The sequence below is a fragment of the Parasteatoda tepidariorum genome, chromosome X1 (assembly GCF_043381705.1).
Source record: "Parasteatoda tepidariorum isolate YZ-2023 chromosome X1, CAS_Ptep_4.0, whole genome shotgun sequence".
Taxonomy (NCBI): domain Eukaryota; kingdom Metazoa; phylum Arthropoda; class Arachnida; order Araneae; family Theridiidae; genus Parasteatoda; species Parasteatoda tepidariorum.
The window spans coordinates 29,558,046-29,575,421 of NC_092214.1; the positions used below are offsets into that span (position 1 = coordinate 29,558,046).

General features: G+C 28.3%; 1 protein-coding gene across 1 annotated transcript in view; it reads right to left on the bottom strand.

Annotated features, from left to right (window-relative positions):
• Nucleotides 1-4,807: 4,807 nt before the first annotated feature.
• LOC107457154 (cathepsin L-like peptidase) overlaps nucleotides 4,808-17,376 on the bottom strand; it is a 15,989-nt gene continuing 3,420 nt past the window's right edge. The window contains exons 3-9 of the mRNA XM_021147875.3: nucleotides 14,955-15,104; nucleotides 12,736-12,882; nucleotides 11,296-11,419; nucleotides 9,289-9,389; nucleotides 7,685-7,845; nucleotides 7,146-7,256; nucleotides 4,808-5,312 (exon numbers count right to left, since the gene is read on the bottom strand). Of these exons, the coding sequence (XP_021003534.1) occupies nucleotides 5,216-5,312; nucleotides 7,146-7,256; nucleotides 7,685-7,845; nucleotides 9,289-9,389; nucleotides 11,296-11,419; nucleotides 12,736-12,882; nucleotides 14,955-15,104 (891 nt within the window). The 3' untranslated portion in view covers nucleotides 4,808-5,215. The remainder of the gene's footprint in view (nucleotides 5,313-7,145; nucleotides 7,257-7,684; nucleotides 7,846-9,288; nucleotides 9,390-11,295; nucleotides 11,420-12,735; nucleotides 12,883-14,954; nucleotides 15,105-17,376) is intronic.

The window sequence follows — 17,376 nt, forward strand, 5'->3', positions numbered from 1 at the left end:
CAAATATTTGATCGAAATAAAATATTGGCACAAATTAAAATGTAGTTCCCGACCGTACAGTTCAACATTCCTATTATTTCCGTTTTTGATTAGTACTTTCGCCTTTTTTTTCTTTTTTCTTTTTTTTTTTTTTTTTTTTTTTGTTGGTTTTTTTGGTCGGTTTTAATATTGTAATTATATCCCGTGAAAAAATTCTTCTAATTAAAATTGCGGAGATTCTGGATAAAATTAACTAGCCCTTCCCACAAAACTTTTATTTCTTAAATAATTTTCTAACTTGTAGGATAATGAAATATCAATGAACTATAAGTGAGTATTTAATGCGTGTATAAAGAACAGGAATACCGAAAAGCCTTTGTACCCATAAAATATATATTTCGGCAGAATTTACCCTAAGAGTGACTTGCTCTGCAGTACTTATGAGAATAATTGACACATATGTCAGGACTAGATACCATTTTTACCTTTAACAAATGCATTGATGCTAATCAAAAGAACATTTTAAATTATTTTATCTAACTTATCTTACGTGGCAGGCATTTTATTTCAACACCAGTTTACTCATAGAAAGATTGCAGGAGAACTAAAAATGAAGAAATTTAAGATTTGTATTAAGGTATTTTGTTCAAAACATTGTAACGATTATAAATATTATTTCATTTATTTATTTATTTTACTGAATTATTTATTTTATGAATTTGAAATTTATTCTTGGCTTTAGTAAACCGAGAAAAAAAAGCCATCTGATTTGAGGCAAACCAGATAGCTTTTGTCAATTTCGGTTAATAATAAAACAGCAGTTTTCTAAGTTTATGGTTAGTCTGTATTTATTATAAAGTTATCGATTAAAAATATTTTAAACAAAAATTTAAATTAAATATTTGCAGTGTAAAAAAACTAATCTATGCGTTGATTAGAGTTTTTGCTACTATAAAACGCTCTCAAGGCGGGATAGCCTGGCTGGTAGAGCCCTTGTCCAAGAAGTCGTGGGTTCGACCCCCGCCAACCGAAGACTCCCCGTGTAGTAAATGGTGATTAATGCTCGCTAAATCTATCGGGTCACAAAGTCCTCTATGTTCCCATCACAAATCATACCTCTAGGGGTACTGATCAGAGAGTTCCCTTGTCTTCTGAATTAGGTTCAAGACTACAAGGCTACGGAGTTGAAAGTTAGTAGACGTAAACCCAAAATTGGGTCGGCTGTTCAACGACGGTTATAAAATAAAATATAAAACACTCTCACTATCTGCCACAAATGTTGCCATCGCTTTCTATGAATTTGAAGCAAAAAGCTATGTATTTTTATTTTTAATTAGACTTTTTTGTATTTTTTATTTCAGGTATTAGATAAGCTGCATAAAATTTTGATATTTTATTCAAAAAATTATTTATTTTATCTGATCTACAATTATTTTCTACTGATCTATATTTATTATTATGCCTTTCTAATGATGTCACCAAATCATGAGATACTTCGTCCTGATTTTCACACTAGTACTATTTTGAAGCGGAAAGAATACAATACCAACATATTCAAATTTGAAGAAATATACTTAATTATTAAGGAACATTGATAAGGATTCTAGGCGTTATTTTAAAGCACTGGGTCCTTATTTTAACTCACATATATATTAGCAAGATATTAACTATCTTGCTTCTACAACTTAGTATGTTACACTTTCAGAAAAATTGGCTAGAAATTAAAATCATAATGTTGGTACCTTGAACCCAAATATGGTGCAAATTTGCAGTATATTTGATACGGTGACAAATTGATCAGAGTTTCTGTTCACGATGAACCATGCTACCGTATGCTCAAGTTTAAGAAGTACTATAACATGGTTCAACTTGGCACTAAGGTTGCAGCAAATATGGACGATATTATGATTTAGACTGTTCCAAAATTTCTAACTGTATTTTAATTTTAATTTAATTATGGAAAAAAATGTCTGCAGCAGGTTTCACCCAATACTATTTTTGCTTAGTTCATTCAACACAATAATAATTTAACAAATCTTAGAATGTTCACTTAAAAAATTTATTTTCCACTAATTTCGTCATTGAAATAATTCAAAAACTATAACTAAACATCACATATATGAAGAAGAAAAAAACGGGAATCAGTATTTTTTATTCGAGTTTTTTAAAAGGTAAAACAATGAGGATGTAATTTACACTGATATGGATAACACTGAAAATGCATTTATTTTGAAAAATAAACTGGATATGAAACGTCATAAATAAACGGTTTTAAAATATTTCAGTTTTTCAGAGGAATGAAATATTCAGGATTTCAAGACGACCTCGCGTATTTAAAAGACATTAATCCGAGGTCAAAATTCATTCAACATTGTTCGCTTTTGTAACAGGAAGTTGTTTTCTCGTAAAACAAATACAATTTAAATTAGACTCTTCATCATGATTACTGGTGCGAGAAAACATTCGCCTCTGACCCATATTTCATTTCTAATTATCTAAAAGAATGGAGATCGTATATTTTACATCGATAAATTGTCATGTGATATTGAGTGATCGTTTAATTACTCATTCTTTTTCTTCCTCTTCATTATAAGATCTTTTAATTATCTTTCTAATCAGAAAATTCTGGAAAACACATAAAATTTTATGTACTACAACTATTGTGTAAGATCATTTGAATCATTATTCTTTTTTTCAATCAAATGATAATTATATGACACTTAAATGTCTGATTTTTAAATTAGTATTTTTTTTTATTTGACACTTATTCGTTAAAAGAATAGTTTAAAAAATATTCACGTTTAAAAAATGTATTATAGCTACCAAATTTGTTTATAAAATAAACATTGCCATAACTAATTTGATATAAAAAAATTATTGAGTTTCTTGTAACTGTTTACTAATAATCTTAGGATTATTTTCAATTTTTACGTAATGAAGTTTACATAATATGGATTGAGCCAAATATTGAAATATGAATGTATATAGTCGTCTTTACTTTCTCATTCACGATGATGATAAAGATTTACTAAAATTAAAAATATGGACAATAATTTGCATTAAATGTTATATTTTTACTATCGAATAATAATAAGTAACTTATTAGTTACGTTTTCCATTTTATTTAATAAAAAAGGCTTTAAAGTTTGATTAATTTTAAAAGTATTATGGGGACCGGAAAGTAATGTCGTTTCAGCGCATTAAANTTTGCATTAATTTGATAAGTAACTTATTAGTTACGTTTTCCATTTTATTTAATAAAAAAGGCTTTAAAGTTTGATCAATTTTAAAAGTATTATGGGGACCGGAAAGTAATGTCGTTTCAGCGCATTAAATATTCGTTAGTCTTAAAAACTAATTCTTTTTTTTCGATCTATTTCGATTTATTTTCGATTCGGCATTGAAAGGTTGTTGCGAATGAGGGTAAATGCATTATTGATTAAAAATAAAATCTTGATAACAAATATCAAATGCATCGAAACGACTTTACTTTCCGTTTCCCCTAATAATTTATAATTTAACCTGGTTTATATCTGGAAATTTAACACAATTTAAAACCATTTTTTCCAATCTGAATCCAATACAAATCTAAGTTTTAATGATTTTATTTTTAAAATTTGATATTTTTAATTGTTTTAGAGAATAAAAATACCGTTATCTTCCATGGAAAAATAACATTTTCACAAACTGGGTTTTATATTGGGCAAATTCTTGAGAGGGAGAGGAAACACAATTAATATGGGCAAGTTAGGTATAGTATCTAAAGTTTATTTTTCTGAATTGAATCAGATCAAACTCAATTCGATGGGACTAAACGTTTAGAAGTCATTAAGGTTCCGTGTACTAAAATTGCAGTCTCAGCCTATTAAAAAACATAAAAAATTATACCCTATTCGTCTAGACAGGATTATTTGAGTTTCGTCCCTATATAATAGGAGCAATATAATAGGAGCATAACAGGTCTAATAGGAATTATTTAAAACCAAAATCTATCAAAACAAATCAAAATGTATGCACATGATATCATTTATTTACTTAATTTTATTTATTTATTTACTCATATATTTATTTTTTTGCATTACCAATTAGTCTAAGTTTTGCTAGGAGTAAATCCTTATGGCATTAAATGCTTATTCCTTTCCTGAGATTACAATGTAAAGGATACAAAGGAAAATCACAGTTTTCAATTTGTAAATGAAATGGTAAGTGATAAAATTATTTCTCTATTTTTAATCAAATCAGTATTCAAAAATATATCAGAATCGTCGGTTGGTTTCTAATCATGGTGCAGGCTTGTGTAACTTGGTTGAAGAAATTACAAAATATTTGTGTTGCTAACTAAAAATAAGTAATAATTAATGAATTCTTTACAATATTTTTTACTTAATACAATAGAAATATTTTTAGTTCATTTAAAAATTATTATTTACTTTTAAAAATTAACATTTATTTTTCGCCATTAAAAAAAAACTCCATGTTCATTTCATTCTTATGAAAAGACTAAAATTGCAAATGAAACGCGTGTGATAACGAGTTAAATATAATCCATATACTTTAAATCAATTTTTTTAAATATAATATGCCCAGGGTAAAATGCGCAAAATTCAGGGTGAATTACTTCAATTTTTGAAATTCACTTTCTTCATTTCTTTTCTTTAAAAAAAAGAAGAAGAAGCATAATATATAATCGCTGCAAAAGTTTTCTATGATCTTTTCAAGTTAAGAAATATATACAAAAGGGAAATGAAATTTTGAAACGAAACTTTTCTGAGTACGGCATTTAAAAAAAAAATAACTGCGTTTTCTTATAAACAAAACTAAATACAAATGACACAATCAATGTTTTCTTTATTCAATTATACATTTAATACTATACATATATTACACTACTATTCCCAAAACTCCAAATCTCTAACTCATTTTGGGCAACAAAAGTATTAATTAAAATGAATTTTATTTATGAGCAATTTTATACTTGATAAATAAATAAAACATATTCTACTGAAGGCGAAATAAACTCATTATCAGTTCCTTATATTTATTCTACTTGAATTCCTTTTCTTCATCTGAAATATTAAAATGCAGTTTTGGCTTATCAACATTGCGTTAAACAGTCAGATAAATTGATAAACTTAATGATAATGAGCTAAATGAGCTTTTATCAAAAAAATCATGAATGAGTTATGTATATGAATAAATTAGTTATGTGACACTCTTGATGTAATCTGAACTTCCTTCAAACTAAAGGATAACTAGCCATCATCGAGATACCGCACAGATTCTTGTTTCTTCTCATCTTGATGTAACCTTTTTCACCCCAAAAAGGACCCCAACTGCAAAATAATAACAATAATAATTTGAATATTGTGTAAAATGACTTGTATGTCGTAGTGGCCACACTTAATAAGAAAATGAATAAAATGAATAAATAAATAAATAAAATAAATAAATAAAAATTAAATATGTATATACTCCTTAGGGATTGCAAATTGATGTCTAAAAAAATTGCTTTTACCTCCATTAAAATCTAATGAATCACGATTGGAGCAGAGATGATTAAAAAACAACATAACTAGTTTGATATTTAGATCGAATTTACAAGTGTTTTTAATGATCCGCTTCAAACCTCTAAACAAATTCATTCACCGATCAAACAAGTTTTGGATGATTTTAATATTTCTTTCCTCAATAGTTATTCTTTATATTTTAATGAAGCTCTTATTTTTTGTTCCCTAAATATTAATTTGCATCTCTAACGTGTATATAATTTGAATTTCTTTTTTGTTTCTCAAGAATAACAATATATATGAAAGGTAGTAGTTATAGGATGGCCTATATTACAAACAAATACTTTCGATGATATCATATAAAATATGTAATACAAGCTTTTTTGTTTCAAAATATTTTTAAATTAATGAAATAACAAAGGCAATTAAGACAAAACAAATTTAAAAATCAAAGAATTTGCTGGTTTAGTATAAGTTAACGCTTTTATGTTTTTCATAAAACTTGTAATATGAAAAAATTTTCTGTTTTTTATCATTAGCTATCAGAAGTGAGGAATTTTTTTATTATGTTATTTTATTAGAAAATAGATGGGCATACAGTATTTTAATATTACCATTTTTCAATAAGTCAAATTCTTCTTCAAAATTAAACCAAATTACAATGAATAAAACATTTAAAGGTAACTTATAACATAAAAGTCATTAAACATGAATAAATTAACTAAAGTAGTACCGTGTTAAATAATTAATCTCAAGAAACTGAAGCGGTAAGATATTACCGGATTGAAAGCTTCATTCGCTTCAAAAATATACAAATATGAAATAAATGAAAACGGGTGCCTATTTTTGAAGTGGTTGAAATATGTAAACTGTTATTTCATATTTATGTATTTTTAAAGCGAATGAAGTTTTCAATTTAATAGTACCTAGCTATTGAAAATTTTATTTTAAGAAATAAGAGCACAAAATTTAGTAGCTAGTCTTATAAAACCTCTTATTGAAGCAAAATACACTAGTGTAATAAATTAAGAGAATTTTCAGATTGGGCAATTATCTCTAGAACCACTGAACCAATTTTGATATGTACATGCAGTGATACAATGCAAAACAAATAACTGTTCAACAATTGTAATACGCACTCATGAGCGTGCGCAATACTCGTTGAAGTCGGGAGGTAAGAAACAGTGCTTACAGAATAAGCAAAACAAAAATAGGTAAATAAGGAATAAGGTCCCCAATTACAGATGGCCTTGCAGTATGATTTCATACTTGAAGTAAGGCAGTTTATCATTTCCTGTGGCAATTGGCCTAAATTGTCATGTGGCAATTTCATACCTTTCGATTCCATCAAGTGTTACGCATGATCATGCATGTGTATTACAATCGTTAAATGGTTATTTGTTTTGTATTTTATCAATGCATGTACAAATCAAATTTTATTAAAATTGGTCCAGTAGTTCCAGACACAACCAACCAAGTTAGCAAATTCTCTTAATTCCTAACACCAGTGTAGTTTCATCTTGCGTTACTTAACTAATGTTTTTTTAACCTATATTAATTGTTATAAGCTCATATCACCATAATAAAATCAGTTTTTTTCTGTCCAAAATCATTAAGTAACAAAAAAATATTATATATGAGAAAAAAAGGGTTTAATACCTGTTTTTAACCAGCCAGTAATCTAATCCATTTTCAGTTCCAAAACCAACTATCAGTACTCCATGAGTTAATTGATAAGGATCGCAATTCTTGACGTCATAAACTCCACCTCTAAAAATTAAAATTATAGTCATTCGATGTTACTTACAGGTTTCAATTCAAGACCATTTCATTGACATTAGCTATTAATTTAAAGTTTAAATACTTGGGTCTGCAATTACACTTTATGTTTAAATATGCGAATGTTTTATAAAACATGCAGAATAAAAATGAAAATAAAATAAAACATGTTGGCTTAAGTTACTTATCAATGAGGGAAATTAAAGCGAAAAATAAGAATTCTACATTTTGCTTATGTTTATTGGTGATATGGTAACCGAAGATTACAGGAAAGTGTGCATTTACTGCTGAAATCCTTTATAGGTAATTATAAAAGTGCAAACAATTATTCAGAATCATTGTTAAGGTATCAAATTGAGTACAGTTTTGAAAGATTTTTGATATTTTTAGATGTCTAAAAGAAAATCAAATGTTCATACTTGTAGTAAATAAATCCATAGCCTTCAGAATTTATTGCTACTGATACTGGACCAACAGTTGAAACAGCTTTCATTAGAGCATCTTCATCTAAACTTTTAATATCTACCCAACCAGATAAAGTTGCACCAACATTTTTCTTCATAAAATGACATTTACCTAACTGAAATCAGCAATAAAAACTTTTATTCACAAGTGAAAATTTTTTAATTCTAAAAATCAATAATGTAAGTAAACTTAAGAAACATTTTAAAAACAATAAGCATTGCTGTAAGAAATTGCGTGCATCAATATAACAATTTTGGACAGTTACAATTACATGTTAAAATTGACTCCTATTTTATGTATCCCAATTAATTTAGTTATTAATTAATTGGGTTAAGTGTGAGACACAAATAACAATAAAAATGTCTCAGGACCCTCAAAAGTGCTCGTAAACACATAACTTTACGAAGTACTGCATCTTCTTATAAGTAGAATAAAGTTGAATCCAGTGCTTTCATGTAATGAAAATGCACAGTGAAAAATTTTGGTGTAAAGTTGCCACCATATTTGGTGTTGAAATAAACTAAAATCTTTTGCAGTGCACTGTGGTTAGATTTCTAATTGCTATAGTTTTATTCATTTATGCATTTTTTTTTTGTTTATTTGTTTACTAACAACTCTTATTTTCATGCGAGTTAGAATTAAATTAATGGCTGTATTACGAAAACATTTCATTTAAGCAACAAGTATATTTTACTTAATATATTCGCACTAATTCTATCAAAAGATTGCTATTCCGTCAATTTTATATAATTTTTTGCACACGATAACTTCAGTTCTGAGCTTAAATATTATATATATACCAAAATCTTTGCGTGTACGATTTCTCAAAAACTACTTACATAATTTTTTAATTTTTTACAGAAATGCTGATTTCCTGTAAGCAGCTGAAAGATCTTGATGACACTGTCTTGCTGTACAATTTTTTCTTTTACGTTACAACTCCTTTGTTTCTATTTCAAAAATATCGCTACAAAATTATGCTAGACCAGCTAACTTAAGACCCTTATATTTTTTGTCTGTCTGTGAACATGCAAGTTAAGGTAAGAAAGACAAGTAACTAACGCTTGGTATAAATGGCAATTCGACTCTGTTCGATGGCGTCGGCGTCTCTTCAATAGAGTTGCTTGAGCCATGGTGGTTCAGTGAATGGAGCATTCGCCTTCCAATAAGGTGAACCGAGTTCGAATCCCAGCAATGGCTGGTTGGTACGAATTCCGCACCCGACTGGCACCGACCTCATTTCTAACATAAAATATCCTCAGTGATACACGGATCATGGGTTAGAGTCCCCTTGCCGTCAGGCTAACCATCGAAAGTTTTCATGGTTTTCCTCTCCATGTAACGCAAATGCGGGTTAGTTTCATCAAAAATGCACCACGAGGGCAAATTTCCTCCAATACTTAATCCAGGAGTTCCCTTGTCTTCTTGATTTACAGGGGTATGGAGTTGAACATTGGTAGTCGTAAACTCAAAGTTGGGTCGGCTATTCAACGACGGTTATAAAACAAAATAGAGTTGCTTCTAATTAAATTCCAATCCTTGTAATTGTTTAACTTACTTTTCCTGTATAAGGATATGACTCTTCAGTATCTATTCCATGATTGATTTTGATGTAGGCAAAGGCTGAGTCAATCATACCTCCATTACAACCATGGTTTCCTGAAACAGCATACAATTTTACATTTAATAAAGAATAATAAGAGTAGAATTATAACGAAGCGTGAATATACTATATTACACCTATGAATATTAGAATTTATCCACAAATAAAATCGTTTACAGCTTATATAGTAGTACATGTTATAATCTTATGCAGAAATCTGATCTCAAAATTAATTTCATAGTGACGTTTTTAGAAAATAATTTCTTGTTAAAGACAAGTATAAATGATTTTTTAAGTTAAATTGTTTGAAACAATTTTTCCCAAAATTATCATACGTTACTCATTATATCTCTCAGAATTCTATTGAAACAAGGTGCACCATTGATAGTGATTTTTCTTATTGATCAACTAGATTCAATCTTATTTCTTTCAATTACGGAATTTAAATAGTTAGAAACTAAATTATAAGGAAAAGATACAGATATAAAAACCAGCATTTCGATTCAATAACTTTTTAACTGTAGGGTCACTTTTTAATTGCAGGTTTTTATCATGATACCTTAGAGCATGGCGGAAAAACCATTAATTCAGTTAAATTTACTCTTTTAGTTTAGTATTTTTTTATTAAATCTGTGGTAATAAGAACTGCAACTTTCATTATCAGAATTTCCAGTATACCGTTACCATATGAACGGAAAGATTATCAAATGAATGGATTGAATACCGTATATTTTGGTTTTATTAACCAGAATTATGTAAAATATATGTATTTAGCAGAAATGTCATTACCATACAGATTGGTGATTTTAAAAGAATTTTTTTCTCAGAGCAGTGATTTTAATCTTGTCTCTTTATAGTTTAAACGTTCATTTCCTAATCGATTTCCCTACATGATTCATTTTTGCAAAGGTTATAGAATCTAGAGTAAAACATTTTCTTCATAGAAAAAGGTCAATTTAAAAAATAAAATTCTTTATAATTAATGAAAATCAGTCATGTAAGCTTTAATGTTGCATTCTATATCACTTGTTGGTCATTGGTATTTGTATAAAGATACTGATAAGGATAAGGAGTAATTTGTATTGGTATGAATGCAATTTATCTTTCCAACTTTAATGCATAAGAATACCTTAAAATAAACAAGAAAAATAGTTCTTTTGCTTAAATGCATGCTTTTCTGATACAAACTTCCTTTAACCCCTTCCTTCTCGCTCCCGTGAAAATGACGGGGTGAGGTTTCGCCCTCTATTTCTCCCTCCCGTGAAATTTCCGGGATGGAGTGTTCAGCAGTAACGCGCCAATAAGAATAAAATAATTAATTTCTTTTGCCCAAAAAACATTTTATTTCTCGTTTTACACACCAGATGGCAGTACCAGGATATTTTTAAGGTAATTGTAGATAGCTAGCTTATTTTGAACTAGATGTCAGCACTAATCAAATACGTGTATTTGTCAAAATAGGCACTTTTATGACCGTTTTCTTGAAAATTAACCGATCATTAAGGGGTTAAACATTGCACATTTTAGTTACGATATTACTCTTCAAGCAAGTTTGAATGTTAGTCAGAGGGAGAAGATATTTAATTAAATGAAGTGAAATGTTTTTGACAAATAACAAATTAAACAATCAATGTCTAAAACATTAATACGTGATAACTTGCTAATTATGCGCAAGTTATTTTTGTGAACATTTTGAAAATAGTTGCTAAGTTTCCATAAGTTTTAAAAAATTGTATTGTAGTTTCTCTCTGAACGATTTTCACTTTAAAAAAGTCACAAAAGAAATCAATGAATTAAAATGAATCGTAAATTACAATTCGTTTAATTTCTTAACAAAATTTGTAAAGAAATAATACAATGGACGTAATTAAAATAATTATAATTGAGTTAAAATTATCAATTAAACATCATAAATAGTAAAAAAAAAAAACATGAATAGTAAAATATGAATAGTAAGCTTACCTTCCTCTCCTGCACAATCCACGAGATTTTGTTCGCTTAAAGAAAGTAATTTTCCAGTTGCCCTTTTGTGTTGGCCTTCTAAGGATCCAACTGCAGTAAATGCCCAACAAGATCCACATTGTCCCTGTAATAGTTATGAAAAATGTTCTTAGATGGGTAAGTGGTGCGTTTAGAATATACTAAGGAGAAAAAAAAGTTTGCATAAAATTGCATTTGCAATTAAAATATTTGATTTCATAAAAGTTACATTTTCTTTTTCTAAAACTTCTAAAAAAGGCAATACGTAATCTGCATGAAATTATTACAGACACAAAATAATTTTTATCCATTTAGATATCGCTTTGTTAAAACTATAATAATTTAAAAATTCTTCCAAAAATTTCCAAACTGACATTCTAAAAATAATTTTCAAAAACACGTGCTTGAAAATGTGCTCAACGCCAAGTTGTCAATGTTTCAAGCATATTTTAGTTTTAAGTGATGAAAAATTGCAAATTCGAAAATCATTTGGATGAAAGTGTATGGAATATTTGAATGGTAACAAAAAAAGCCAGATGTGACTATACTGTGCCTAAAACAACAAGTATTAAGTATTCAATCTAACAAAACTAAAATAGAGCTAAAAATTTTATTTCGCACAAAAAGAAATAAAAAGGAAGAAATATCACAAGGTGTATGTCAGTCATGAAAGTTGCGTTTATTTAAAGAAAGAGGTGAAATTTCTTATATGATTAAACATAAAGCATAGGTATATAATTATACGTTGTTATAACTATAACTATATTATTACCGTCGTTGAACAGCCGACCTAATTTTTTTGGGCTTATGACTACTAATGTTCTACTTCGTATCGTTGTTATTTTGAACCCAATCTGGAAGACAAGGGAACTCCTGGATCAAGCATTGGGAAAAATTTGCCTTGGTAGAGGACTTTTTGATGAAACTAACCAGCATTTGTGCTGCATGGAGAGCAAAATCACGAAAATCTCCCAGGGTTAGCGTGACGGCAAGGGGACTCAAACCTATGATCCGTCTACCATTGAGGATATTTTATGTCAGAAATGTGGTCGGTGCCAGTCGGGTGCGGAATTCGTACCAACCAGCCATCGCTGGGATTCAAACCCGGTTCATCTCATTGGAAGACGAACGCTTTATCCCCTGAGCCACCACGGCTCTATAACTATAGAAAAATTTTGAATTTTTTTCAGTTTTTAGCAGTAATTTTACATTATATTGTCTACATTACATTTTCATTTTATTTTTATGACATGCCCTATAACATGCATTTTAGATTTATCAATCAGTATGATTATATTTGCAGACAATATAACTATGGTTTTAGTACCGAAACATTTTTGTTTTTACTTTTCATAATAGTTTTTACTTCTTATAATAGACTTAATTTTTAAATCATTGTTTGAAAAAAATTTCAAATCTTACCTGATCTTTCACTTCAGTTACAAATCCTTTTTCTCTCCAGTCAATAGATTTTGGATAGACAACATTTTCGGGAGCAAGGAAGGTTGAGTATGATTTTGTCATATTATTTATTTTCAATCCGTTTAAACTGCTGTACTCATGAGGAAACTGTAAAGAATTACAATATACTCAAAAAGCATTTACTGACCTGCAATACATTATTAATAAATATTTTCTGTCATCAGATTTAATTTTCGATGAACTTGATATTTTGAAAAAGAAAACAAAATTGCCATTAAGGATCAGCAAGGTTATAATGATAAATAATATGTGATGGCATAAATTTTCCTTCATTTTCTTTTGTTTTTTTGTTAAAATTCTGAATTCTGAATTATAAATTCTTCTTTAAATTCTGAATAAAAAAACAGATACGAAAATAAAACTGCGAAATTTTTGAACGTAACAAACCAAAATAGACGTTGCGCGTAAAGGGTAAGTACAGAAAATGTGCAAGCAGTACATGAATAGACTGCCTCTTCAAAAAACTAGCACTTGATTCTCTAAGCCAGCAATAAACTGTTTAACAACAGTCAATTTTTAAAGAACAGTCTCCTATTCAATAACAGTCTAAACTGTCGATCGTGAGCTGCTAGTAACTCGCGGTATCTTCTTCGGTAGATCGCATCAAAACTCCAGTTGGCTTACCTTGATTACTCCACATAGCTGATAAGACAAATGTAGGATTTTTAAAAAAAATAATGAATAAAAATAAAAATTAAAAAAATACTAACTCGGTAGTTCTTTTAGTTGGGAGCTCACAGTAGGATTAAAAAAAAAACGTTACGGTAGCTCAGAAGCTTCATAAGTATAACAACCACTGTGTTACGTCAAGAGCTCAGGTATCATAATTTTGATCTAGTTGCGCTTGTATAATTTTGTTCTAGTTGCGCTTGTATAATTTTGATCTAGTTGCGCTTGTATGTCATTTTGATTTATGTTGTTAAGTTAACTTTCAAACAATTCTACGGCTGGCAACAGCATTTTTTTATTTTTAAGTTGTTTATTTTTATTTCTTTTAGAATTTGTTCTTTTTTAGCGAAATGTTTTTTAACCCTAACAGAATTCTTTGCCGACTGTTCTCTCTATATATGAAGAAAATAAAGTAAATATTTTAGTGTTGTGAAAAGAATCTTATTTAGTTGTACAAAGTACTTCACACTGCTCTAAAATATCCCACTTGCATACGGCATATTTCATGTTAATCAATATTAAAAATTTTCAAGATGTCTTCCATTCTAATAATTGAATATTTTAGGGTAAACTATTTAAAACTTTTCATGTTCCATTTTCAATAGTTATTTCAAACTTTTTTCAATTCAAACTTCACAAAAAAATTTAATTATTTCAATATTGAAATGAATAAAAGTGGAAAATGACATAAATTATTTATTATACTTACAGTCTTATACCTAAAAAATGAGGTTTTTAGTCTGAATACTAGCTCAATTCATTTTTGATATTTCCATGAAATAAATTATATTTCACATATTTATTAAAAATGATTCGAAAATTCCAAATCAAGACCAAATTCCAGTCATGTAGTTTTTCTCGTTAAAAAAAAATTTATGTATAGTTTAAAAAAGTGTTTTGAACTTGAACTGATTGGTTATGAATTTTGTAGATTAAGTTATGAATTTAGTTAATAATGATTAAGTTATGAATTTAGTAGCATTTTTTTAAATTTGGTTTATTAAACTAACGGTACGAATCTTATTTCAATTATAAAATAAAAAAATAAAATAAGATAAAATAAATATTTTCAATTAATTTCGAGAATTATAATTTAAAATTGCTTTGCTTCTTACGCATAATATTATTCAATTGTATTGCAAAACTAAGTAGTAAGTTTAATAAAAAATGAAAAATATAGAAAAATTGCTGCTTTAAAGTAAATTTAAAAAAGCTGTTCGAAGACCAGATGTATCCAGGAATTGATAGGCTAACTAACTTTTAAAAATCGTGATCAAAATTATAGTTTGAAAAAAAGTAATTCAGGCTGTTTTTAAAATAAACTGCCTCACATGAAGAAAAATAACCTACTATACATTTTAATTATCGCTATATCTTACAAATAAGATAAAAAAGACACAATTTCAAAAGTTTTTGATTCATTGAGATCCATATAATAAAATAAACCTATATAAATATGTATACAAAATTGGGGAATAAAAATGCTATACCTTGTCTGTGAGATGGTTGACTCCAAGTCTGAATGAATGTAAGTTCAAATCAGCTTCTAAGTTATGTTTTTGAATATTTGCAACATTTACTTCCCAAATGTAACGCCTAGTGCCTTCCTCCAAGCTGTTATAGGTTTTATTAAATAATTTCTGAAAGAAAAATTTCTAATAAATTACTGATTTCAATCATTTCAGTAGAAATTTAAAACTTAAGTTTATAGCTATTTAATTCGAAACGAATTTTAAGTTTGGCAGAATCAAACTCGATGAAAATGGCAGCACTTGAGGAATGGTCCTGAAAGGCAATAGGTAGCCCGTTTTAGTGACCATTGCATAAACTTATATTTTAAAAGAAAACCTTTTCTTGCAGACTTACTGCAGAATTTTAGACATTCAACATTTAATTAATTAATGTAATAAATTATAATTACAGGGATTTATTCCATAAGAAATTGTTAACATTGAGACATTAAATTTGTTTAATCTACTTAATCATTAATGTCATGTAGCAAACCTCGACATTAACGGTAGTCCGTTGATCCAAGACCGATAAAATTGACTTGGACCACCATAAAATAATTATCAGTGGACTGCCTGACAGCAATCGATCTAAAGCGATGGTATGCTGTTTCGATTTTTGGTTTAATGTTTTAGTTTCTGTTTTGCCATTGAATAGTATATTTCATTAGTATTATTGTGACATTACACATTCTCTAAACTGTAATTTTTTATTTAGATTTACTTTATCAACTTTTTAAAAAAAATTCTAGAGGAGTTGAAAATTCTAATGGACTAGTAAAAATGTGTACTGATAAGTATTATCTTTCTTTTACTGGTCCTTCAGACCAGTGACTAATTACCCTTACATGTGAAACCTTGACTATGACATAGTATTGAAATAAAAATAAAATGAAGAAATACTTAAAAACATACTTGTAATCTTGTATATAGAATCAAATGAAAATAAAGTCTTAAATCTTATCAGCATTTGCTTCTGATACCAGAAATGTATTTTCCTTCATTCATAAACAAAATTGTTTGACCTATCAAGTTTGAACTATGCGTCAGCTCAATATAAAGAAAATTTATATTAATAGCTGCTCTATGCTTTACAAAGTAGCATTCTAAGAGAGCAAGAAAAAAAGAAAATGCAGTTATTCATTATTGTCTTTAACTTTGTTTTTTCTTTCAGAGGAAATAAATGAAAGAGAAAATTTTTTATAGAAAGTGAACATGGCTTGGTTACGTTCAAAATAGGACAAAATTTCAAAACTATATTTGACTACATCCTAATTATTCAAAAAGTGTTTTTGCACGGCAGCATTTTTGGATTTCTATTTTTAACTTTTTTGGTTTTTTATTAAACTCATTCCTGTGGTAGGAATCAATATAAAGTTTCATAAAAATTAAATTATTTTGAAAAACAATCCGCAAATTTCAAACAAACTTCACCAAATAGTGGAGGTGATGAAATGGTATATATTGGAAAAACCTATTACGAAAGTTAAAATTAATTACTTGCAAAAAGTTTTTTAGTTGAGATTTTGTGTTCATTTTATCTAAGTCTGGCTAGCGAATATCGAAATTGAAGACGTATACAAAACCGATCGTTCATAGTTCAGACAAAGAATCCCGAGTTAAAAAATAAATAAGTAAATAAAAAGAAATTAAACTTCCTCGTCATACTACAGACTGAACAGAGATCTGTCTTCCAGATCCTCACGGAACTAAGAAATAAGTTGAACATTTGCTTGAAAGCTGACCTCTGACGAACATTCATGCTTTAACTGAAAGCACAAGGCAGTCAATGTAAAGAGTAACAATAGAGTTTTCAAATTTAATTAACAATGTTTTCAGTTTCCACAGAAAAATGCTAGAAAGATAATAATATGAAAATAAATATGGAATCCTGTTTTAATTATTTTCCTTCAAATATCTTCTGTTCTTTTGGAAATTTTTTTTTCAATATTTAGGGGAAGGGGCAATAGGGGACATCTCAACATCTAGAAGGAGGCGATAGGCCGAAAAAGGCTATGAACCACTGGTATAAAGCTGTCTATCGTTTAAATTTACTTTTCAGTTTTGCATTTTTTTACCAAATATGTGATAATAAGAATAATAATTTTGAAAACCGGAATTTCCGGTAAATCGTTCCATATAAATGAAAGAATTACCAAAAGAATGGTTCAAATACAGTATATTTTTCTTTTATTTATCAGTATTATTGTTTGTTTGATTTTTTTCTCCAGAAATGTCTTTACCATACAGTACGATAATTTCACCAGATGTTCTTTCTTCATGAAGAATTTCAGAAAAATGATAAAAAAAATTGATTTTTGAATATTTTTCTTTTTCAATATGGCAGCTTATTATACAGAAAGAATTACATCACTATACATAGGAGAAATATATATATATATAT